The 26,897-nt window shown below is 34.9% G+C and overlaps 2 protein-coding genes across 2 annotated transcripts; both read right to left on the bottom strand.

The window, feature by feature from the left end:
• Positions 1 to 1,791: 1,791 nt before the first annotated feature.
• Positions 1,792 to 17,525, bottom strand: LOC114929961 (uncharacterized). Its single transcript, XM_085489705.1, is given in 7 exon segments — positions 1,792 to 5,747; positions 13,971 to 14,131; positions 14,848 to 14,961; positions 15,052 to 15,227; positions 15,316 to 15,702; positions 15,704 to 15,918; positions 16,979 to 17,525. Coding segments are annotated over 6 exon segments (1,176 nt in total). The 5' UTR covers positions 15,731 to 15,918; positions 16,979 to 17,525; the 3' UTR covers positions 1,792 to 5,436.
• A 6,604-nt stretch (positions 17,526 to 24,129) lies between these two features.
• On the bottom strand, positions 24,130 to 26,338 carry LOC114929889 (uncharacterized). The gene is made up of 2 exons (XM_029301596.2): positions 26,017 to 26,338; positions 24,130 to 25,320 (listed from the first exon to the last, which is right to left on the bottom strand). Exons 1-2 carry the CDS (start codon positions 26,317 to 26,319, stop codon positions 25,045 to 25,047), a joined length of 579 nt encoding a protein of 192 aa, XP_029157429.1. The 5' UTR covers positions 26,320 to 26,338; the 3' UTR covers positions 24,130 to 25,044.
• Between the last annotated feature and the right edge of the window lie 559 nt (positions 26,339 to 26,897).

Raw genomic sequence — 26,897 nt, 5'->3', positions numbered from 1 at the left:
CTGTTTCCTCTTCACGAGCTTGCTTGGCTAATCTCTAGGCCGCAACATCCTGTGGGTGGAAATCATCTCGTTTGTTATAAAGTTCTCCGTACAAACTTGGAAATCGTCAGTTCGCGCCTTCTGTCGCTCGCGACGATTTTCCGTCAGGGTCTTCTCCCTTTTTCGAGTCCGGAAAATTGTGATAATCTCGAATAATGTTAATCAAAGTGCGACTTGGCATAATCTACCAGTGGAGATCGCACTGTTCTGCTTGAAAGGTGAAATATTCGCGATAGAAAGTAAATGGCCGTCCTAGAATGCAATTATTATACATATCATTATACTAAATTACGAGGAAAAAGTTACATTTTTAAAGAATGTATAAATTATTGTAAAAAACACCGCGTGAATGTTAATTGTGAAATATAGTGAACTGAATTGTGAAATTTTTAACAAGACATACATATGCTAATGCAAGAAAATTGCGATTTGTAATTTAAGAGTAATTTTTACAAATAATGTTTCACAATTAACATTCTTAATATAATATAAATATTCATATTATTTAACATATATAATTACAATAATTTTTTTATAATATGAAGCAATGGTGATGTTATATTAACAACCAGAGAGTTCTTGTCTAACAATCAAGTCTTAACAAGATAGTTTATATACCTGAAGAGGAAACCCTGCAAAGGATGTCCACACTTTTGACTTTTGTATTTGATTACGACTGATCATATGACAAAGCTGGATTTTTTTCTGTAAATAAGTATATAAAAATAAGTTTGGCAATAATAAAACATTGAAAGGATACGCGTGCGATTCGAGAAAGAGACCTAATAATTATTATTCTAGCTGACCGTGAGATCTGTCAAAGTTTGTTCGTGTCTTTTCTTCAGCATCTTGATTGTAAACAGATGGTGGCTGCACGAAGAAGATCTTTCATATTATCGAAAGAAGATATCAACGGACGATTACGTTGCGGCTCGTCTTTAGGCACTACGCTTTTTTTTAATGCGAGCTGCCTACAGAAGGGCGACACCGTGATCGATCGTATTCATCCGTGGAATTATGGTGAAAAATTTCTATCAAGCACTAACTAAAACTCGTAAAAACAATCCCAGCAAACACCGATATATAATTGTTACATTGGTATAATAAAACGGAATATAACAGGTAATATAACGTGTACGTTACATGTAACATCCATGTTAGTTGTAATTTCCTACTCATAGATGTAACATTTTAATATAACATATATTACATTGTAGTTATATTGTAATTATATACCAAATAGCACATTGATGTATTGATAGGTCAGTGCTATCTTGGGATATAATGACAATATAACTACAATGTAATATATGTAATATTAAAAATGTTACATCTATGAGTGAGAAATTACAACTAACATACTCGTATACGTTACATGTAACATGCTTAAGTATATAACATTTATATACTGTGTTTGCTGGGATTTTATACACTTTACATTTTCTTTTTAAATATTAATTAAAATAGGACGTCTTAAGATCAGATAAATGAGGAAAATTTGTATTTTTTTGTATATCACCATTCGCGCATTCTCTCTTTTTTATGCGGTTATAAATAATTAATAAAATATTTTCCAACAATATTTTTTCCATGCCGACACTCCTGTAATCGTCTCTTTAGATTTACAAACCCACATTTTAAATTACATTAACGCTCTACCTTCAAATAAAACATTTTAAATTACATTAACTACCTTCAAATAAAAATATAAAATTTCCATGGTAAGTTTCGTAAGATATTCGCTGTAGAAAATTCTCTTAGCGGACAGTATTTTTTATTAAATTGTTCGATACACATCCATATTGGTGCGACATAACAATTTTACGTAGGAGTGTTAATTAAACGTTTTCTCGTTAAAATCAAGAATTCGATATTCGTGTTATGATTTTTTTTTCTATGCATGTTATGATTTTATAAATTGTGCTAATGCGTATGTTGTTCCAAATTTTTGTAACGTACCGATTATCGTGTCGCAAAAGCGACACGATTATACTCGTTACAAATCTTTTCTTGTTACCATTCTAAATCGATTATTATATATCGTCTTATTCCATTCCTTCATTATAACGTAATGAATTCTTAATAATTACACAAGTCTCAGCGATTTGCATACACATACATATTTCTCTCGTAAAAATGATAATTATACTAATATGATAAGATATAAATTATGCTACTTTGCCTGCGACGTGTATAGCTATAGCTATACATTATTTAACTTTGATGTATGTGTGACAATATTAATATAATATATATAATATAGATATATAATTAATTATATATTGAGGTAACTTTTAAGAACGTTACTAAATAATGTCTAACAATAAGATAAAAGCAACATGTGATTTAATTGTATCTGTTTATGAGAATTGATGATTGCAAAGTTGAAATTCTGCACAATCTTATACACAAATTAACGTTAATTAGAGAATTCATCTGTAGAGCGATATGGCTCTTCTTTTTTTTTTTTTATTGCTTCAGATTTTTATTCCCGTTGCATTTAGAGATGTAGTGTAAAATACGATATTTGTATCCTCTCTACAATGACTGATTTCTCTCTCATTTACTCTCCTTTGTACAAATCACAGATTTTTATAGACAATTCGCGCTGTTCTTGAAACCTGTCGCACAGGTTCGGAACACAAGTACAGCTTTTATTATTCTTTTTTTCATTTTAGCTAAAAATAAGACACGCGACTCCAACGTATACCCGCTTAAAATTTGTCCACTATAAAAAATCAGTCTCATTGTCTATATAAGGTCGCGATAGTGTCGAGTTTTCCTACACGGCTATATACACCACTGACGACGAGGATAACGATGGCGATTAATTAAATATTAAATGTTCCAAGAATCGAACGCTTCTCGAGATTCACTGGTGCTAATTTCCGTTACGCTTATCAATCAGATCTTAAGTACATACAAAATTTTGAATATCAATTCCGAGAAAGTTTCTGCATTTCTGCTACATCAAATATTAAAATTAATTATTAGATAAAAATGACTAAGAAAAACCGAGAGATGTATATATAAGTATACGATCAATTGACAAAAGCTAAATGTATAGTTGCTAATGGTATTTATTCCAAGTTGCTTCTTTTTTACGGCTTTACATAAATATTTTAAAATAATTTTTTCTCACTCTCTCTTTCTCTCTCTCTCTCCAGCAACATTACGAATCTCGTAAAACGTCACTGAAGGATCAGATGAAATTAAATACACCATGCGACGTGTGCCCAATTCGTTTACAGGACTGCGAAAGAATACGCGATCTCCCTTTAATACTGCTCTCAAATATTAAAATAAATTACATTCACCCTGTTCTTCCGCGCGACAACGTGCTTAAAAATTCGCTTAATCTAAATTAACTACGGCATTCGAATCGCATATTCTTTGTCCAGTGACGAACTGGAGCATATTTAGAATTTGATCATAGGTCGCGATGCGTATGCTTATTTTTTGAGAAGATCCAATACCTAAAAATATACTAATTAACATTACAATATATAATTAACATTAAAATGGAGATCTGTGGGCGTTTGATTGTCAAAATTTATATTGTAATTGTATTAAATAAAAATCACATATTTTTGAAATAAAAATACTAAGCTGTTATATTTTTTTATTCACAATGTAATTATAAATATTATTTAATAAAAGAATATATTTCGAAGCTTTAATTTTGGCGTTTACCTTCCGTCCCTTTTATATGACAAGTCTATACATATATGCATATAGATATGTCTGACATATACGTATATATTGTATATAGGCTAGGCATATAACTCGCTTACAGGTATTGGATTTTCCTGAAAGGACTTTGTGTAATTGAGAGCCGCGTCTAAATTATTAAAAAAAAACACAAAAAAATGAAAGAAAAACATATTTCACAATTTTTTTTTTGTACAAATTTTCGTTCGTCGCAGAATCCCACCGATATCCAGAGCCGCATCGAACGGGAAACTTTTTCCCCCCGATTTATGATAGAATATTTTTGTATGATTGAACATTCCATAAAGTTTCAAGTTAGAACCATTAAAAAAAAATGAAATTTACAACAATACGTAAAATTCTTATAGTTTTTCTGTCCAATGCGATTCACCGGAACTCCTTAGGATCCGTGAGTTTAACGGGGAATTGATGTTTAACGCTTATCTTATATATTAATATAAGCCGAACGTCCTGACTGAATTGGAACGACCTACTTTTCCTTGGCTCAACATTCAAGCGATCGTGAAACTAGAGAGTAATGTATCGCGTTCACTATAAATTGTATAAAATTATTCACAAAGTCGATATAAATTCCGTGGAACAATTTATCCAATAACGCTTTTAATATTACAAATTCAAAGTAAAAAAAATGACTTCGAGAATTTATTACGTCATATTAAATTAGCAAGCAATGTAAACGTTATTCGCAATAGATCCAGGTGGACATTTAAGTTATTATCGTAATTACGAAAACAAGAATATTTAATTAGACACATATATATAATGACAACATAGATTCTTCTTTCTCTCAAGCTTCACGATCACATGAGGTAGAATAAAACCGGGGAAAACTTTCGAATACTTGCTTGTCACTATGGAAAAGGTTAACATTTTTTGAATAGCAAGTAAATTAAAAGCGCAGCTGATCTAAACTTAAAACTACATATTCATATTCCGATTTTATATTTCAACTGTCGCGAAAAAAGTAATCGATCTTAACATTGCTAATAACAAATTTTAATATTATAAAATAAAATATAATATAAATTATAATATAAAATTTTATATTATAATATAAATTATAATATAAAATATTATAATATAAAATATATTTATATTACACATAGTTTATTAATTATAAATTTATATTATAATATTTTATATTACATTATTTTATATTCATAATTATAATATAATTGTATTATAATATACAACTTTTATATCATAATTTTATATAAAATATAAGATTATAATATAAAATCTTACTATTTGTTAATAATAAAATGTTACTATGAATCTTTGAAACAATATTATCAATCAAACATGCATAAACAATCATAATAATAATTACCGTAAGATACTAGAGCGTAAAAAACATCCGACTCTCAGTAATAATTCATAAAAAAAAAAATCGTTATTAACATTCCTATTAACATCGAATTACCTCGTCGCGCGTTACGTCTTACAATTAAAGTACACCCCTGTGGCTTACAACTGGCCCCGAAAACCCGGTTTTACTCGACCTACCTCCTGGTCTACCCCCAGTTCAACAGTTTATTTTTTTTTTTTTTCCGCTACGAACGATAATCCCCGTGGGTCTATCTCGATAACGAGAAGAACGGCCTCTCAACCAGCAGTCGACGTCGTGACGCCGTCCTCGCCGTCGTCGTCTCGACGTCGCGACGGTCACCAGAAGTGCGACTGCACGTAGCCGCCACCGCCGCCGCCGCCGCCTCCACCCATCCCGATCGGGTTGAATCGGTGCGGGTGTATCTTCTCCATCCTCATGGCTCCGGGACCGCCGCCGCCGCCGCTGCCTCCCAGAAAGCCGCCGCCGCCGCCGTGAGGTCCTCCGCCGCGGGGCCCAAAGCCGCCAGCCCGGCCCAGCATCCCCGGGCCGCCGCCGCCGCCTCCGCCACCGCCTCCGCTGACTCCCATCCCGGGTGGACCTCCTCCGATGCCGCGGGCCCGTCCGCCGGCCCCGACGCCGCTCGAGCCTGGAAAATTGAGGACGCCTGATGAGAGCGAGCGGTCGCAACTGCTTCTCGGAAGGTGGTCCTGGGGTGACGCTGCTCCTTTTATTTTTATTTTTTTTTTTTTTCTCTAACGTAGACCGGGTTGCAGCCCCATTTTTCAAACCTAATACCCGGCGCTGCGCGTCCTTTCTCTAGGATTTGAGGGTTCGTCTTAAATCAGCTGTTGCGTCTAATAAGTCTCGTTTGACAGCTGTCATCGCTGGAATCACTTCATATTTATACTTTATAACACTTAAATAACAGCTGAAATATTATCATTTTGTTATATATTTCATTGTAGATGAGAAAAATCGATATGAGGACAAATTTATACATTTTTGGTTCGATTTTTTTTTTTTTTTTTTTTTTTTTTTTTTGGTAAATGTTAGAGAAAAACGAAGGAGAAGCGTCATTCAGTAGAAAAACAGAGGGTCGTGCGAATGACTTAGACGTGGTATGTCTGTTTCTAGTATTTTAATCAAATTTAACGAGCGACCGCAGCGAGGAAACTCGCGGCTGCGGTAACGAGAATAGGAAAGATGTAAGATGCTGATTAAGAAAGATCTCCGAAGGATCATTAACGATACGTTTCTTTTCTCTCTCTCTCTCTCTCGAAACGTCGATCCTCGGGAGCGTACTTTTTGTCCTGATGATTTCTTTCCTTTCTTCTTTCTTTCTTTCTTTTTTTTTTTTTTTTTTAATACGAAGAAAGCTTCATTACTCATACTTCAATTTGCCCGATTGTCAAGAGTGTATAAAAATGGTACAAAAGGAAAAAAAAATATAAAATCTTTCCGCGACGTTCGATTTGCAACATCTGATTTTTGCCGGCACTTAATTTTAATGGCGCAAAAATTTGCGTGGAAAACGAATGTGTATAAAAGTATCACAGAGAGGGCCATTGTTTCCGATTTAACGCGATTTTAGTAAATTTAATTGATCCTGCGTATTAAATTCACATAATTTGACGTCGCGCGCAAGAGATCGTCAATCGTATATCATCAGCACAAAAAGCGTCGGTATAATAATTCACATTTAATGCTCAACACGTTTAAATACAAATATCCGTACAACGAGATACGAACATTGATTTGTAACTGCTATAATGTGTCATAGTTTTGCGTGTATCTCTCTCTATCGCTACGTACGTATAATGTGTGTGTGTGTGTGTGTGTGTATTTCTCGCATTGCTGTAAACATTGTCCTTAATCTGATACTAGATTCGCCTAAGGACGATTAATTCTCGCTAATTCAGATATTTTTGCGTAGACTATATATATGTATACATGTATATATCATATATATTATATATATATACATATATATATATATATAATATATTTTTTAATTTTATAGTGAACGAGAGAAAAATACGATGGATATATCAAGAATGTCGCGAGCGAGATCGAAGAGGACGAATTTCTCCTCTTGAGAGAACGGGGTGTTTTTCCTCGAGCGAACTGTCGCTCTTTCTTTCGACAGAGATAATTAATAAATAATTAGATAATTACAAAATTAACCGCGAAATTAATTAATATTAAAAAAAATAAATAAATGAATGAAAAGTTGACTTAAAGTATTTGAGCAAAATTCTATATTTTATTTAACAAATATAATTTTTCAGAATTCTTATTTTTTGAAATGTTTAGGAAATTGAATTTACAATAAATTATTAATAGTACAAAATACAAAAATAAATAATAATGTATTGAAAATTAGAAAGTGAAATATATTTCGTATTCATTTTGTAATCAAGAGAAATACGATAATTTGAAACACCCCGTGTGTTATTTATCAATTTAACAATAATTAATGTTGTCTTATCAATTAAAAAAAGAAAAAAAAAAAACAATATATCACAGAAAAAAACCACGTTGTTTTATTGTACTATAGTTCGCTGTCAGAAGTAAGCATCTCGGGATGTGTTGGCCGACATATCGTATACATGTTTCACTGAAATATTAATAATACGTATAAAATTAATTTCAATCTTAAATTTAAACGTTAAATTAAGAGATTAAGATAAGTTTTTTCGTTAATTCGCTCATTTCGCATGTTTTGTTTTTTCTCTTTGCATTCTCGTTAGTTTTTTTTCTTATTCTTATCACAGCCATCGTTAGCACTACTGGACTTCGGGATTAACCATTTCGCACATTCTTCGATCCGTTAAACCTTACAATTTACTACTTAACAATTTAAATCTATTTACAATCGCATCTTTCGATTACAATGTCGAGTGCTTGCGTCGCATTTTATCTAATTGCAAATTTACACAAAGGAAAATCACAAATCTCTCATCTCGTTGTAATAGCTTGTTACAATCTTTGATTTGTCAATTATTAATACAATAATATTATAGCTATTCGTGATTTTTTTTATCAATAGAAAATGGATTTTCCTTTATATCTCGAATATTATTGCAATACATTTTTCCTGATTAAAGTATCCGTAAGATTTTTGTTAATTTAGACATTTAATTGTATAGATTGGAGAAACGAAAGACGACGAAAGTTTTTCTCATGGCGATGAATCGAAAGATATCTTACATTAATTTATCTAACTTACTGATTAAATTTTCAACGTTTAATCGATCTTCTTATCATCTATAGCAGCGATCGTGCTGTGCAACATATTACGTATGATTCGTTGATCGATCGATCGTCGGAAGACTATTATTAAATCATATATTCACAACTCTCACAGTTCTTAAATAATAATAAAAATTGAAGATTTTCTCTATAAATTAAACATCAAATATTTATAATGCTAATATGTCACGTAATATTGTCAAATCAATATATATATATATATTTGTTAAATTATTATCAAAATTTAATCAAAAATAAAAATCTATATAAAGTTAGAGAAAACTATTCTTGCTACGAGAGAAAATCGAGATGATCCATACAGATTTTTCAATTTCTCAAGCCCCGTGCGATACTCGATACTTTACTACGTAAACGTATCCGCAGACGCATCGACGTTTAAAAATGTAGTCCATCGTTCGCAACCTGTCCCCGACGATCGATCGGTCAGCAGCCGAAGCGGGTCAAACGCCCGGCGCACTCGCAATATAATAAATTCCTAAAAGTTTCGACTCCGCGAAGTTCGCCCTTACGGAGAAGCGCCTAAGTATCTTACGTTGAGCAAGGTGGATCGCGTCCTCGATCGCGTCTTAGGATTTCATCCCTCAACTGGTGACGTCATCCGCGATTTTGGAACGTTCATACGATGTACATATAATTTTACACGCCAGTCTCTTGACGAGTTCTTGAAGAATTCCGTATTAATTGTACAATTAATTTTACACAATAAATATATCGTGCGTGAAATATTGTTTGCAAATATTTTTAACAAAAGGATGAACACCAGTTAAGGGTGAAAACGCATTCTCTCTCTCATAAGCGCGATCTATGGTAAGGTGAAAAAAATGGAGTGCGATCAGACACGAGGTACAATGTACAATCAACATTTGACTCGTACGATGAAAGTCATTATACGAAATATCGAGCATAAGTAGCCTTAAATTTTAATTATGTTAACATATAACATACACACGCGTCCGATAACAATTTTGATTTATAAATATATAACAATATATAACAATTAAAAACTTTATATTATTAATATCACTTTTTTCGTTACCATACAGATTTTACTTTACAAAGCTATGCGATAAAAAAATCACGCATTATTGAGAGAGAAATGATCTTAAATTATAGAATTTTAGTGACAGAACTGTCAAATCGTTAACGCCTAGAGTATGATCGCGTCCCATTTTCTTCCTTCGTAAGCAATTGTGGCAAGGTGGTGCGATAAATCCATGAAGGATGGACGATTGTCAAGGTCCAAGGACACATGTATTATTTCCTAGCTCTTAGTATCCACCTCTTTGCCGGCTCTCTTTGGCCACCCGATCGGTCTTTTTTAAAGCGTCGTTCGGGATTCCTAAGAGAGATGAAGATTCTAATAACAGTGAGAATCGTTACTCGCTGCCGCGATAGAGTTTACGCGAGACGACAGGGTTCTACTCTCTACGAAAAAACGAGCGAATATCTCGTTCTATATCTTTCAACACGTGTATCATTTAATTAACTACTGGTATTGAACGAATGCACTCGGTGGCGTAGCGCGTCGCAGACAGAAGAAAAAGGTATTCCATCGGTGTTTTTATATCCGGTAATTGGTGTACGATATCGAAATGCAGATATAGTGAGCGCGCTCACTCGCGAGTTGAATCGATTTAGCTATTTATAATCCTTCAACATGAATTTAATTGGCTTTTCACGGCGCGTTGTGCCTAGTTTTCTAGACAAAATTTTAACGTCCATGTATAAGTAATATAACATATCGGAATACAAAAAATAATATTAATCGAAAACATCTTGGGAAAAAAATTCCGGAAGTATACACTTACTCGATCAAATTAGAGTTCTTTCTTAAATAAGAATTATTCTAAGATTTTTTTTCTTTAAATATAAACTTGTTTAAAAATTTGAGATACATAGCTAAATCGATTGTCACACATTTAAATATTTACTTAAATTATTTTACATCAATATATGTTTCACATTTTTTTTCTCATTCAAGATTGCCACCGAGAACATATAATCTGACGCATCCTCAACTTGCGGAAGCATTGCGTGTACGGTATTTTTTTCTCCGAACTACAGAATAATTCTAAAAATATCGCGATTCCTACTACGAGAAAGAATGTTTGTTAAGTATTCATTTGATCTGTAGTTTTTTTTTTTTTCGTTTTACAGACTGTAGCGGCTATACGTAATTGCTAAGATCTGCCGCGGATAGTGTCATTATTTTTTATGTTAAGAATTAATATCTATCTATGTAGCACACAGAAAGATGGAATCTACTCCGATACCTTTGATTCGCTAGATCGTTGAAATCAATCTAAACAGATTGATTGATCGTATTTTCGCATATTCGCACGTGTCAACGGTGCACGAAAAATCGCATGTATCTACTAATTCAAAAAAGGATTTCGAAGAAAATGTATCGTCGAAATCTATTAGATTATTACACGTTCATTATATAATATATCGGCAACGATTCTAAATCGTGTTATCGGAATAACAAAAATCGCAATGACTTAAAATTACAAAACAGACTTATATACAATTGTAAAACTTCTTAGGCTCGCTGCGAATAATTGCGATTAATTTACGATCATTTTGAGCAAAAATCATATATTGCGGTATATTTGGTATTATATAACTTTCGATATAATCACTGTCCGCGAGTTATATCGGAGACTTTATCGATTTTGCATTTTATCAACGCAATTTTATATTCGCGCATCTCTCTTTTCGAACTTCTCCGTCTTACAAGCTTCACAAAAAAGATATTTAAAAAATAATTTTGTCGATTTTTTACAAGACAAGCTAATGCTTCTAAAATAAGTATATAATTTCTGTTTCGCTGATAAAGAATACAAAATTAATTAATATTGAAGAAATAATTTGCCGCATCAAAATTACATATCCTCCGGATTTGAAATATATATATTTCAACCAAAAAAAAAAAACGAGATTTAATTTGGAAATTACCCTTTGTTCCTAATTACAAGAGAGACGCTATACAATTATAATGTCGAAAATCGATACAATTTATTTATACAAGTAACCAACGATTCGGCGAACAATTTTTGCTAAAAGATTGCTCTTATCACATGAATCGCCGAGCGGCGAACGTTCCTCGCGCGATTTTACAACAAGTTACATCTGCATCTGGATGGAGAACACATTGCGAATAGTAATAATACACGGCCGTGTAATTTCGTCAGGTTCCACGAGCCTTCTTGTCGATCGTGGATCCTCGTTTAATTACAACAATCGTAAAGAGGACCGTATACTTATATATATATATATATATATATAGTGCGGAACGTTCAACGACACGGCGACACAACAACGATAACATCGCTCGCTATTTAATAAAGGTAATGAGCATAGCGCTGATATTTATTCCTCGCCGGGTACAGACGCTCTCCTTCACGAGTCAAGGCAAGCATAGAAATGAAAACGTCATTGATTAGGTCTCTCTCTCACAACACACAAGTTTCATCGTTTCGCGCGCGGCCGCGTCATTACAACGGCTCTCGATTATTAAAGGGTATACAGAGCATCATGCACTTGGATTCTTTACTAAAGCATAGACGCAATAATAAAATCACAGCCAAGTCGCTAGAGACAATTGCGCGAGATTCATATTTTCATCTTTTTTTTATAATCTCGATTTAACAATTAATTTCCAAATAAAGGATTGAAACTAAATTAATTTGCAACTTAAAAATCTAAAACCTTAACTTATAAGTCAACTTAACAACATACATTTCTTGAAACAACCGTAACACAATAATTAAAAAACGCGCATAATTTATAAAAAGTGCCTAACTCGCTCTGGATTTGCTTAAAAAATGAGATGGGATTGGAAGAGAAATAGAAATAGAGAGAGAGAGAGAAAGAGAGAGAGAGAGAGAAAGAAAGAGAGTTACGTATGAAAGACAGAAGTTTGTGAAAATAAAGTATATATTTCATAGGAAATAATATAACAAAATGTATATTGTACAGAAAACTTAAACAACGCCTTAGTCACGCTAAAGCACAAAGAGCATCAGCCATATATATGAAACATGATATCAAAATATCGGCGGACGCGAAGCTACTGTGTGCTCGGTAACATTGTAACATGGGCAACAGTAGTAGAATTACTCTTAACAACAAAGTATCAAGCGAAAAAACGAACAATAGCAGCAGAGCTAGGAAAAGAACAGAAGGTAGGCGAAACTTTAAGTTAAGTTATAATCAATCGGTCCAGCTAAATCAGCATTCAAAAAAAACTGAAAGTTTCTATGAACAATTTCTTTTTTTTCTTTTCTCCGTGCGGCAACGAGCTGTGTGTCTCTCCCGGGTGAGGTGTTTATATACCGCACAAAACGCCGTACCTCACGTATCTCGTCACCAGATCACACACAAGACTCTTGGTGTCACAACACTGCATTCTTGCTTGCTCGATCGCAGATATAGTATATATATACATATAGAGAGAGCGAGTCCCTTTAAGCGGTTTTCTTTCTCCGTGTTCTGTTTCCTTAAATTTTTTTTCAAATTTTTCTTTCTACGAGAACCGCTCGAGAGCCAAGCGGTGTCTCTTCTGTCACATCGAGTCATGCGCACGACTTTTTGAGAAACTGGAAAGAAAATAGGGCACGCGCGCGCGCGAAGATAGAGGAGTCTATAAGAGACACGAGAGCGAGGAACCGTGTCTCCAGTCGTTTTCGCGGAGATCTCTCTCCGCGTTTGAACGTGGTCGTGTGTGTGTGTAACACGTGTCAGAATATAAACACCCTTTCGGTTTCTCTGTGTACACAAAAGGTGCTTAGTGAAAGTCGTGGTGGTCTGATTTAGATGCAGCCATCTTATCTAACAAAACATTTCAACGTTAGACAAATAGCATGACAAAAGAAAGAAAACAAAAACAAAACAAAATTTAAGAAACCTACGATGTGTGTATCTATGAATAGCAACTTATGCTAAAAATGTCACAATCGTATTCGTCAATCTACGAATAAAGTTAAAGATTCTCATCTAAACGAGGGAAAAATGCTGCGTAATGCAAAACGTTTTATAACGCGAAGATACAAACAACTTTGTCGCGAGAAAGAAAAAAAAGCATTTTGCACCGTATATATAAGAAAGAAAAATCTACTCTACCAAATCTCTGAGAAATATCGAGATAAATCGAATACGCAGAGTCGTATTCGATCCAAAGACACATCACAGGCAAATAGAATAAAAGTATAATGAATTTTTCGATCAAAAACATGGAAATAAACATCGCAAGTAAACATCGAAATGTGAAATTAGTGCTCTCCTAAGTAAACTAGACGTATTACAGTAAATCGTATTACAGTATTACAATTAAAAAAAAATGAGAGATGCAAGTCATTTCAACTAGATATTTTAGCATAGAATTCAGTTGAAAGCCAAATAAAGAAAAAAATGCAAACTCGGCCTGGCAGCGCTAATTCTGCTCTTTTATCACCTTTGTTTTCCTAAGAGAGTTTTGAATTCCAACGAAAGAGAACAATGCGCATGTTTATCGATTACCACTGCCAGGTAACGAGATTAAAGTCTATTAATGAGCAGCTGTTCTCGCGCAATGTGTATGTGTAAAATTACTTACCACGGCTTTGATTGTATCCGGCTTGCCAGCCCGCATAATACGCCGCCTTTTGTTTCCCGTGTTCCTCCGCGATTTTTACGCTAAGTGGCTCCGATCCACCTTCTGGTATTGTACCGTGAAGCTGCGTGATAGCCTCCTGAGCTTCCTCCCTTTTATCGAATCTGCAAATTAGAAAAATGTCAGATAATGTCAAATGCGCATCATTAAAGGGATGTAAAAATGTATCAATTTCCATTATTTGTCAAAAATAATAATTTCATTGAAATATGTAATAATTTGTAATTTTCAAAACTTGGAAAGAGCTCTCTAAAAATATCGGAGCACAGTTAATCTCTCTATTGTTGGCATAAACTGCAACAGCTGTTGGCATAAACTACAACAGCTCTATTTCGCGCGAGAAATCATGCATTTCCCACAATTATAGAGTATATATCTTTAGTTTAGCCGTATGTTTTATCTAGGTCAAACTAAAGGGAGCGTATCAGAATTATGCAATTGAAACTAGGAGATGTACAAAAATACTTTGGCAGGAAACTTTCGCAAAATAAATACGCGCGCGCGGATACATGTTGTGTAACGATATAGTAGTATATGATTGCCGCGAACAGCTGTTTTGAACTTGTTCCAATTTGCAATACCGCATATTATTTATACGCATACTTGACGAATACACATATATGTATATACCTACATAAATTACTTGTGTAGTTTCATTAAAATTTATTATTCATGAAACTATTTATTGTCTCTTTAGCATACGTAGGAAATACGAATACGGCACTTATGAATATAAATTGCTGTGTAAACATAAATCTTATTAACATTTAAAGATGGAAGAATCGATCTTAATCATCAAAAAATGATCATCCTTACACACCTCACAAACGCTACTCCTCTCGGTAAACCGGTCAGTTTGTCCTTCAATATATTTTTCTGCACGATGTTGCCGAATTTGCTGAAAATTTCGTCGATCTGACTTTCCGTGATATTTCTGCAAGGAAAAACGATGTTTACTTTCGCAGTACGGTAAATTTTCTATATATTATTGTGATTAATTTCGTGGAAACCACATTGTTTTCACCTTGGTAAATTCGTAACGTAGAGATTGGTTTCCTTAATTTCTTCCCCAGAAGGCCGTGCGAACGAGACTTTCAGACGTTTGTTTTGCACTTGAAGTCCGTTTAACGTGCTTATCGCCGTCGCGGCGTCCTCGGCTTTCGCATAGTTAACAAAACCAAACCCGTAACTATAACCAGTCTATTAAAAAAAAAAAAAAGTTACAATTAGTGAGACTCGCATCATGTAAGTCGTATAATACAAGAACAAGCTCGAGTATACAACCTACCTTATAGTCTTTCATGACTCGACATGACTCTACCGGTCCAATGGTCACGAACAGACTGTAAAGCTCCTTCTCGTTCATGTTTTGCGGAAGGTAATTGATGATAAGATTGGTTCTAGGCTCATCGTGGCCTTTGGTCTGTTGTTGCTGCTGCTGTTGCTGCTGAGCTTGAGATTGCGGCTGTTGCTGCTGCTGCTCCCGCTGGTCCGTCATTTTGCGGCCCTGTTGCAGGTCACCTCCTCCCAAATACGACGTCTGATTCGACGAGACGATCCGATTTCGCTGCAGCTGACGTTGCTTCTGCTGCTGTAGCTGATGTTGCTGCTGTTGCGCGACCACCAGCAGCTGGGCTTGCGATTGTTGTTGTTGTATACTCCAACTGGTGCCCGGCCATTGAAACAACCGTCGACGGGATCATCGGCAAATACAAAAAATATAAACAAATCCATTACTATGTCTTCCCCGTACGCCACGTTCGTAGGCCAGCCTGCGCTTTCGAACGCTCTCATCTCTCTCTCTTTCTCTCTCTCCCTCTCTTTCTCTCTCTAAGCAGTCTCAAAATAAATAGAAAATAAATGTGCAATATATATGTATTTGATGCCAGACCTGTGTGTGAGAAACAAACAAACAAAGGCAAGTAAGGATAAAACAGAATCATATACAGCGGGCAAAAATCAAACATACAAAGTGGGCTATAATAAGTGTAACAAATTGTATTGCAAAAATTAATATTGACGCGTTTGAACTTAAAAAACGCTAGAAATGTTGGCGCCTTACAAATGTGTCGTGTTGGTGGTAATATATTGTATACACATATATATATATATATATATATATATATACGCACTCTGCCCTACTTTGATGTGTTAATCCAAACACTTCAACGTCACATGTACTCATTATCTACATGGTGTTCAATATTTTCTAGATTCAATTTTTTTTAATTACAAGAGAATAAATATTAATTTATTTATATATTAAAATATGTAATAAATTGTATATATATATATATATATCATCGCGCGGTCGTGCAATGACACCGTGCGATATCGAATTTCATTGAGCGCCTCTGCGGGGAATTCATACGTCAAAAGCCCCGCGACAACGTCCGACAAGAATTACGCGCTCGTTCATTCACGTCGAGTTCACGAAAGAGGAGGGAGGGAGAAAAATTTTTCCGCGAATTCTCACGCCTGGTGTTTACGAAACGAGTCGCGTTTATTAAACAACGACGTCGCGCCTCGTCGTCACGTCATCAACAGAGAGGCCAACAATAAAAACAAAGGCGGGAAAGTATAAGGGTGGGAGGGAACTGGAATTTTCAAAGTTCCCCCGAGGAACGTAACCTTTTGGCCTTATTTTGAAGATGCCCGGGGAAGAGTGGCCCGGCGGATTCGTGAATCGACCAAGCTGTAGAATGTGGAAGGGGCGGAAGGGACCGGAGCGAGAAAGTAGGGAGTTAGCTAGCAAAAGTGAGAGAGAGAGAGAGAGAGGAAGTGGGACGCGAGAAAGGGGGAACTCCCTTATATATATATATATATATATATACACACACATATATATATATATATATATTACGGTAATTTATTACAGATATATATATATATATATATATTGTGTGCGCGCGCTCACGTATTCATCTCCCTGCAAAAGTGTGCGTACATACCCGAGGAACCACACGAAGGCTTCGAAGCTAGTGTAATCGACGGTGGAAGGGACGCCGTCTCTTGTCGCGTCGCGTCCCGTCACACGTCACGCGCCGCTCCGATGCACACCGGACGGATAATAATTATGTAAGCGCGCGCGTCCGTCCAGCGATGCCGCACTCGCGGATCAACTTCGGCCGCGCTCCGCCGGCGCGAAGCTGAAGGAAAGGTACGGATTCCCTAAACGCCGCGTCTCTTCAGGTTGGGGGACGCCGGAACGGGAATTTCGAACCGCCGCGGCCTCCTCTTCTCCTCGGCGGAGCGCGGGAGAGGCCCCGTGGGCGAGCGAGAGTGTGTGTGTGTGTGTGTGTGTGTGAGAGAGAGAGAGAGAGGACGGGTGTCTTTCGCGGCCGACGACGGCTGCGACGCGACGCGATATGCGAAATTGCGGCGCGACGCGCGCAACAGCAACGGACGCGGCGGCGACGAGTGCGCACGCGCGCGCGAACGAGAGAGAGAGGGAGGAGAGCCGCGCAAACACGTCCGACCCGCCGCGCGCGAACCGACTGACTGAGCCCCAGCCCTGACCTGCCTCGCGGCGGCGGCCGCCGACACCCTCTCCCTCTCGCGGCACGCTGCCCCATTAGGACGCGGCAAGCTGCCCCATTAGAACGCGGCGGGCTGACGACGACGCGGCACGGGCGTCCGCGGGATACTTTTTTCCCCGGGAGGCAGGATATTAAAATATTTTGGAACGGGGTGAAAAAAATTTCCCGCCTTTTTGAGATTTTTGAGAGGACTGGATATTAATTTTTGTCGTGATTTTTTAATATTATTTTGGCCAATTGTATCATTCGCATATATGTTTATTTATTATATTAGTATATTTATTAGATATTATCTATACCTACTATTATATAGTATATTTATTAGATATTAAAATATTTTGGGTTCCTTGGAACAGGGTGAAAAAAATTTCCCGCCTTTTTGAGATTTTTGAGAGGACTGGATATTAATTTTTGTCATGATTTTTTTATATTATTTGTGCCAAATGTATCATTCGCATATATGTTTATTTATTATATTAGTATATTTATTAGATATTATCTATACTACTATTATATAGTATATTTATTAGATATTAAAATATTTTGGGTTCCTTGGAACAGGGTGAAAAAAATTTCCCGCCTTTTTGAGATTTTTGAGAGGACTGGATATTAATTTTTGTCATGATTTTTTAATATTATTTTTGCCAATTGTATCATTCGCATATATGTTTATTTGTATATTATTAATATATTATTTTATGTATTGTATATAGAGAATTTTCTGTTAGAATTTACCCTGAAAATCATCAGTAATCGTGGGACAATATTGAAAGAATTTTATGAATTTCTTAGATTAATATTTTTATCACGATAAAAAATATTAATATCTATCACAATAAAATATAAAATATATTTAATTAATTAATCAGAGAACCTCTTATAAAAACTTATATGATGAATCAATTAAATCATGAAATCCGTGAGATATTTTTGTCAACAACGAAAAGGTTCGGAAGTTAAATCTGCATTATACGTACGATAATCAAAATAAACATGTCACTATAGACTATTTAAATAATCATCTTTTTTATTATATCAATTTTTTTAGTTTTGTCTCTATCAAACACATTGAAATAAAATAACACGACGATGAAAATATAAATTAACAAACACGCTGTAAAAATGAATCGATTTTTAGCAACACAGAAAATTAGCGTGCTGGGAGTCGAGGAAAAGTTTATATTTATTTAATAAAAAATTTCAATTATTGAGACAAATGTAGAATAATATGAAAAAATCCAGATAAATAGTAAAATTTCCTGACTTTTTCTCTGACAATTCCAGATTTTTATAAAATCCCCTGACAATGCCCGATTTTCTAAATTTCCCTAATTTATTTTCTTTTAATTTTTTAAATTCAATTTTTTTATTATGTGTTATTTTAATGTTTTGTGTGTAATTAATTTTTTTTTTTTAGTAAAGTCGGAGTAAATAAATTCAATATAATTTGAATGGAAAATATAGGTTTTAGGCATCATAATAAAAATTATATATTTTATACATATAGAGAATTTTCTTTTTTAGAATATATCTTGAAAATCATGGGACTATATAATATTTTGTAAGAGGTGCTCTGATTAATTAATCAAATATATTTTATAAGGTAGATATTAATGTTTCTTGATAAAAATATTAATCAAAGAAACTCATAAAATTCTTTCAATATTATTCCACGATTACTGATGATTTTCAGGGTAAATTCTAACAGAAAATTCTCTCTATGTATAATGTATAAAATAATAATATATTAATGATACATAAACATATAAATATTAATAATAATATATACGATATAATAAAATATAATTTTAATAATATAAATATTAATAAAAATTCAAGAATACGTCATAAAATTCAATTCCCGATATTACGCCATAAAATCAATTATCAGACCAACAATCCATTTCTTTTAGATGTACCTAAAAAGACTTCTTTCTTCTTTTCTTTTATCTCACTAGGTCTCGCGATAAGCGAAAACGATATAAAGAGCTATCGAGATATACCGTAATCCAAAGTAATTTTTCGCGATCTTTATATCTTTTATCCGTTTTAAATTGATGGTCTAATTTGAAGTTGCCTAATTGTTAATCGTTTTCGCACGTGAGGTAAACGTATTTATATCTGTCACTTATTCGTGCTACCAATTTTAAGATCATCCTAGAAACGACGAGAAATTCGGCGAGATAAATAGCTTTTATCCAGATTAATATCGAGATCTCTCTCTCTCTCTTTCTCTCTCTCTGCGTTTCGTATTCGGGAAGAAATATAATCGGTGTCTCGAAAATTTTGGCGCGCGAATCATCTCCGATGCCAATTTCTTATTACACGTTCCGGAGTTACAATTTACGAATTAGGGTCGAATCTTAAAGCGTTTCTGGAACGAGAAGTGTTTTTTTCTTTTACTTCCTTTATAACGAAGAGACGTATTACGTGACAAAATATGTCCCACTTTCGAGAGTGTCGCAAAACACGCGACTGCCATAGAAAACCCTAAACGCGTTTCCTGTATCGCGCACGTGTCATATTTTATTCTGTATTCCTTGCACCCAAGTTCTCGGGCAAAAAAGATCGATCGTTGCATAGAAAATTAAAGGCCTGGTAACACGGAAACCGCGTTCGCGAGCGACGTCGAGATGCTGATAAAAGCTAATCGCCCGCACGTGTCTTTCTCGGAGTAGATTTCATAAATCCCAGCCAAGAATAAAGTCCTTGTCGTGATATGTCAAGAAATAGATGATTGTCAGAAATAAGCCTGTGTGCTCTATTTCGCACGCATAAGTGCGTAAAATCATTTTCATCTCTCTCTATCGTCTCGAGTTAACGAAAATTCGGTCGCGATTTTACTCCGATTATTAATCAGACAAAGTAAATAATATTTATAGTATATATATATATATATATATATATAATTATATCATATATATATTTAATATATTATTATAATATATTATATATTATAATAATATAAGTAAATATATAGTATATTTTTCTATTAGGAAAGATATCTACTCTGAGAGAGATGAATTAATAATTTGATAATTGTTTCCAGCTCAATATACGGTAATAAAATTTTGTCATTTTTTTATTTCGGATTTCTAGGTTGGCTTTTAACGAAAAGATCTACTTAGTTTCAGTTATTATTCCCTTTCAAATATGAATAAACTTGAACCTGCTTTGTGTACAAGTAATACTGTATTTCGAAATTTTTTTCGCCGAGAATGAATACACATAATTATTACTTTTCATTTGCGTCTTTCAGAATGTCATTTTCTTAATCATTTTTTTACCTAAAGTCTATAAAGAAATTGGTCTCGCTGATTTTTCTGTTAAATTTCAGTAAGTACCACAAAAAAAGGGTCTTCCCAATAACAAAAAGTCTTTTCTCTATCAATACCTTAAAGCAGCTTCCCACGTAGGGACGGCGAACATATCTCAAGTTTTACACAATTGTTGTCTAGATCTTTCAACACGAAAAATGCACGAAAATCTTGTCACAAAAAATCGCGCGATAGTCATTTTTATTTATTTATTTATTTCTCTCTCTCTCTCTCTCTCTCTCTCTCTCTCGTGTGTGTGCACGTTTTTTGTTTTTCCAGCAAGGTCGTTTTACATGCTCCCGTTTCAATGATGGTTTCTATCGATGACGAATTCAAGTAAGAATGATCACGAATTAAATTGCAAATTTATTCGTCAATTTGCGTTTTGAAGACGAGAGAAAAAAAAAGATAATTTTTATATATTATATCTGTGTGCAGAATTATTTATCGATACACGGAGAGAATTTTTCTTAAAATATTAATATGTATACATTTGTAAATTTTACTATATTATATTACATTTACAATATATTTTATATTTTATTGTGGTAGAATATTTAATCAGAAAGACTTGTGAAATTCTTTCAATATCTTATTATCCCACCAAAATCATGATTTTCAGGACAAATTCTTTAAATACATAGATATTTATAACACTTAAAGAATCAAAACTTTTCAACGTAATTTTTAACATATTTTAAAATTCTTGAAATTTTACTATATTTTAGTAAAATTAATCAAACATTTTATATCTTATTATGGTATAAATATTAATCAGAAACTCTTATAAAATTCGTTCAATACCTTGATTTTCAGAGTAAATTCTAAGAGGAAATTCTCTCTGTGTACAAATTAATATATAAAAAATTTAGATTAACGACTATCGATTAAAATATATCAATTATACATCTTGCTCGCGATCTGTCATTTTTTTCATATATAATGTGTACAATTTTTAATTTATACTTCCAATTGTCAAACGATGCAACGAAACGTGCGCAGTTATGCGTGACACACTTTTATAATTCGTGGCATTATATCTTTGCCAAGTTGAGAAGAAACGGAATCTGCACAAGTTGCAGTACAGGACACTGCATTGCGCTGCAATGCACCGTTCCCGCTGCAATTCCTCTTTCGCCCCCACCCAAAATTTAGCGGGAAACACGCCCTGCCTCAACGTCAATAATATTTTTGTATACAAACGACAACATATTTCTCTCTCTCTTTTTTTACCTCATAATTCCTCTCCAACACGGAACAGCTGATTAAGAGAATAATACATTATGACAGACACGTGGGCGAGAAATGTCATGTCATGTCATATCGCGGAATTATCACATCCGAAGTTTTTCTCCATGTGAGTGAAAAAAAAATCATGTCCATTAATTTGACATTTTACGAACTGTCATATTTATGTCATATATTTCTCACGGATATCACACTTCGTTCATCATCTAACTAAGTCGATGCTAGAAACATGAAATAACGCAATTTCACGTGCACTCGATGCATCCTCTTTAACGAGTGCGCACTTTTATTTTTTTTTTTTTTTTTTAATGAAACGTCAAATGCAACTCCGAGAATATCATCACGTGACAGAAGAACGCGCATCGACGATTGCAAAGCGGTCTCGCGAGAGGAAATTGCATTCTAACCTCGCGAGGTTATTATGTGCACGAAAATGTAGGATGAGTTATATCTCGTTTACTAAGCTTCCAAATAGATATCTAAACATTCACTTATATTCCTTTATCTAATGTCAAATCTGGCCTGGTCTTATTTTGTATGTACAAGCTGCCAATAAAAAGAATAACTTATACTTTATCTAACCTCACATTTTGTCGATAAAACAGGAAAAAAAAAACTCCGGCATCCCCTTAAAACAATTTGCGCGCGCAAGAGAGAGATAAAATCCGGAAATCTCGACGTAATTCGCATTTTAACATTATCCGGATATAAATATAGATCAAAATAAATAAACAGGATTTCCGGACAGTATATAATCCCTTCCCCTTATTTCCTTTCCTTTTTTTTTGCACGCCATGTCCACGATGACGTTTGCAAAATTTTCTCTCGACACGTGTTGTGCGAAAACTGCAATTTTATAGCTGTAGAATAAAATGTGCATAAACGCTTCGAAAATAGATGCGCGAATCAATTTTCGCTGAAGGATAGATCGTATTACAACTTCGCAACAAAAAGCAAATTCCCTACTTATTCTTCCTTCCTTCATTATCATTCTCTCTCACTCCTTCTAGAATCGAGCTTTTCTCTAAAGATGCTCCTTCTCAATTAATTATTAAAATATGAAATGCGTCATTTTAACGCTGCACGCCAAAGGAACATTTCACGTGATATGTATATGTGTATATATAATCTAAACTGTGACAAAGCTGTGAAGTACGCATCGAACTGCGTCTCGCGATTCAGCGAGCACTCACCGGCCTTGGAAGTTCAGCTTCTACTTCGTGCTCAGATTCCGGGTGCATTTATGCGTCTCGCACTGTCCCGGTGCATGCCTGAGTATCGACGGCGCAAAATTACACTGCCTTTATCCGCAAGATTTGCTTGGCCACTAACCCGCGCGAACACAAAATTTGCCGGAACTTGTTAATATTGTCGCCAATTCGCGATCACGACGATAATATGTAATAACTATCACAGGCGTATTATACGTATATGACTGTATGTATTATTATATATACATATATATATATATATATATAGATAAATTTATATAGATATATATATATAATGGTCACGTTGTGGTGTCCGATCACGTTCTTTCCGCCATGAATGTAGGCAAGAATGAAAAAAAGATGGCGACACGAAAGATGTCGCCTTCTGGTGGCAAAACAAGCAACTAAGACTTTGGTTACCCTGATTCGATTATTAGATTTCGAATTTATGATTATTAGATTTTTTTCGAGTTAAAATTAAAACACTCGAAACGAGATTCGGTTCGCCTGAAACTTATTTAAGGTGTAATCACTCGCGTATTTTGCGTAGGAATTTTTTGACAGCAGGGACTCAGGAACGTATCACAAAAAGCGCGGGAAAGGTCCTCTAAATTGCTTTCGATAAAAAATGTTATTATTGTGCCAATAAATAAATTAGATTATAGATATGTGGTAGCTTGAGAGCAGAAACTTATTTAAGGTGTAATCTCGCACTCGCGTATTAGGAATTTTTTGACAGCAGGGACTCAGGAGCGTATCACTAAAAGCGCGGGAAAGATCCCCTAAATTGATTTTGGTAAAAAATGTTATTATTGTGCCAATAAATAAATTAGATTATAGATATGTGGTAGCTTGAGAGCAGGGCTATAATATCGAGGCCAAGTACATCGGAGCTGCCTTATTTTCATCGTTCTAAGCAACGATTTCACTTTTTAAACAACCACATGTCGTACGCGGTTTTATATCGAGAATATAATTAAATATATATATATATATATTTATATATATCTTAATAAAACATAAACTGAGAATATTTTGCTATACATAATTTCATCGGAATAGATATACGAGATATAATTTAATCAAAAAATTGTGCGATTCTTGTTTCTTTTCTTGTCATTAGTATATTCTCAGTTTATGAAGTATCACAAATTTAAAACACATTTTCTGAGTATTATAAAGAAAACCTATTCAAGAAATTACTTCTTGTGCGCTATATATCGTAGCATAAAAATCTTTCAAAGTCTCGTATGAAATATTTCTCCGACGATTCTCGCGCGGGATTTTGAATTATCGCTTTGATTCTTGTTAGATGTCTCACATGCTGTCATTTACAAATATTTGCCCTGCCGTGTATTTCCCATATATTATTGCGCGGCATATATATTGTATATATAAATACGTATAAAAAAGTAGAAATAGAATCTTCCATGATATATAAATATATATGCAAAATAAGCGATGTGGAATGATTATGAAGATACGCTAGCATATCGATATATATATATAAATGCTACTTATATAAAAAAAGAAGTTTGCCTCGTACGCGCGGCGAGTCTCTCGCGATTAAACGCAAATAAATAATATCTCGTTACATAAATGTTGTTGCACGAGGCACGCAATCCCGACTGCGTTCGTTTAGGAAGTAAAGAGAAAGATCGCTAACAATTTCGTTGGAGGAAGCCCCTTTCTGTAAGCCTTCTTATCTCAGCACGGAGAATCCCTTAGCCTTCGCGAAGCGAAACGGTCTGCAGTTTATGTAACGTGTGTTGCACTCCGGTGATGACGCGCGCATCGGCGTGTTGACGTCATTTTCCTTGTCCCAGGCGTGTCTCGGCGACTCGATGCCGAAGGGACTGTACAGCTTCGTCGGTGTGCGTCCTAAGAGCTGGCGGGAACGTGTCTGAGGTGTCTGCATGTTGCACGGTGATTGTTGTTCCTCCAGTCTCTGACGTCTGCGCGTGGAGCTTCTGAATTTCTGGAGATGTAAAAAGTGTATTAATTGTGTGCTACCTTCTTTTTTATTTTTTTTTTATTATAGGTTTTCTTTATTCTTTCAGAATTTACATTATTTTATTTAGTTGCAAGCAAAATTTTTAATCAATTCTTCTCTTTTCTTAATTTGAGACATAGTTATTTTATGCTGATCAAATTGAAATACATAATAAATGGCATTTTTATTTTGAATATAACTTTTTCACTTCATACAGGGAGAGAATTTTCTCTTAGAATTTACCCTAACAATGGTAATTCTGGTACAATTTTGGAAGAATGTTGAGTTTCTTTGATTAAATATTTGCCACAGTAAAAAATATCATTTTCTATTCTTTATTTGGAGTAAATTCTAAGAGAAAATTATCTTATATGAAGTCAAAAAGTTATATTCAAAATAGAAATGCAATTCATAACGAAAAATCTTTTATTGTGAAAAATATTAATCAGAAAAACTCATAAAATTCTTCCAATATCATATTAGAATACCCACGATTATCATGATTTTCAGGGTGAATTCTAAGAAAAAAATTCTCTCGATGCACAAATTAAAAAAAAAAAAAAAAAAAAAATTTAAAGGATGATGATAATTCAGATCTGTCAATGCTCATAATTAGAAAATCTCTGACAAAGTACAATGACGACACAAAATAAAGAATGAAATCGAAATCTTTCATCGCACCTGGGATATCGTGCCAAAGGTGGTTCGTACAGAGGATATCGTCTTGGACAGCTTCTCGGCGCCGTTGCGCAAGGCTCGTCTCGAGTCCGCGGACACGTTGCCGAGGCTGATGTTGTTCCAGGCCCGGTCCACCGCGTCCTTCGTCTTCGGCGACTTCTCCTTTCCGGCGTCGCCGACCTTCTCGAATCGGTCCTGCAGACGCTGGCGGAGATTCCGCGACGTTCGCACCGTTTCCGGAGAGTTTCGCACGCTGAGCACCTCCCGGTGAAACGTGAACGACACGCTGCGCGAGTCCGGTCGCATCTTCGAGGACGTCGGTTCTATCTGGTCGCGCGCGCTTTAAATCCTGCTGTCTCCAACAAAGTTCCTGCAACTTGCTCGGGGTTCCTCCTCCGAGGCTGCACGAGGCTGATCCGAGCCGATCGAAGGACAAAACGTGACAAACACGATCACCGTTGCAGACCGTTGAAAACCGTTTGTGAATGATTTTTATCTTTATCCAAGTTGCGGTGACAGCTAGAGGGGAAACTCACCCATATAGTCACTTTTTTAGTGAAAAAATGGCACAGCCAATCGGAGGCGTCGATAGTATCGGAGTAACTTTCTTTTCGCGGTTTAGTTTAATTTTGTTTTATATTAATGTATATATTATTTAATATTATCTTATATTAATATATATTATTTGATATTAATTATATTATTATATAAACATAATAGCGAAATATATATAAAATAATAAATATATTCCAAATTTGAGAAAGCTAATTTTAAATAGCGCGGTGTATCTAGTTCACTTCGTACGCCGTGGCGCAGCCAATCGGAGGCGTCGATAGTATCGGAGTAACTTTCTTTTCGCGGTTTAGTTTAATTTTGTTTTATAT

This window comes from Nylanderia fulva, unplaced genomic scaffold (genome assembly GCF_048542155.1).
Source record: "Nylanderia fulva isolate GAGA-0341 unplaced genomic scaffold, ASM4854215v1 Scaffold9, whole genome shotgun sequence".
Taxonomy (NCBI): Eukaryota; Metazoa; Arthropoda; class Insecta; order Hymenoptera; family Formicidae; genus Nylanderia; species Nylanderia fulva.
The sequence above is the reverse complement of the archived record's forward strand: the minus strand, read 5'-3'. Positions and strand labels throughout refer to the sequence as shown.

What these genes read in the sequence shown, in the direction of transcription:
- LOC114929889 (XM_029301596.2), bottom strand. Translation starts at nt 26,319, where the DNA reads ATGCGACCGGACTCGCGCAGCGTGTCGTTCACGTTTCACCGGGAGGTG. An exon ending in CCTTTGGCACGATATCCCAG is followed by an intron (nt 25,321 to 26,016) that starts GTGCGATGAAAG and finishes TTACATCTCCAG; the next exon opens with AAATTCAGAAGCTCCACGCG.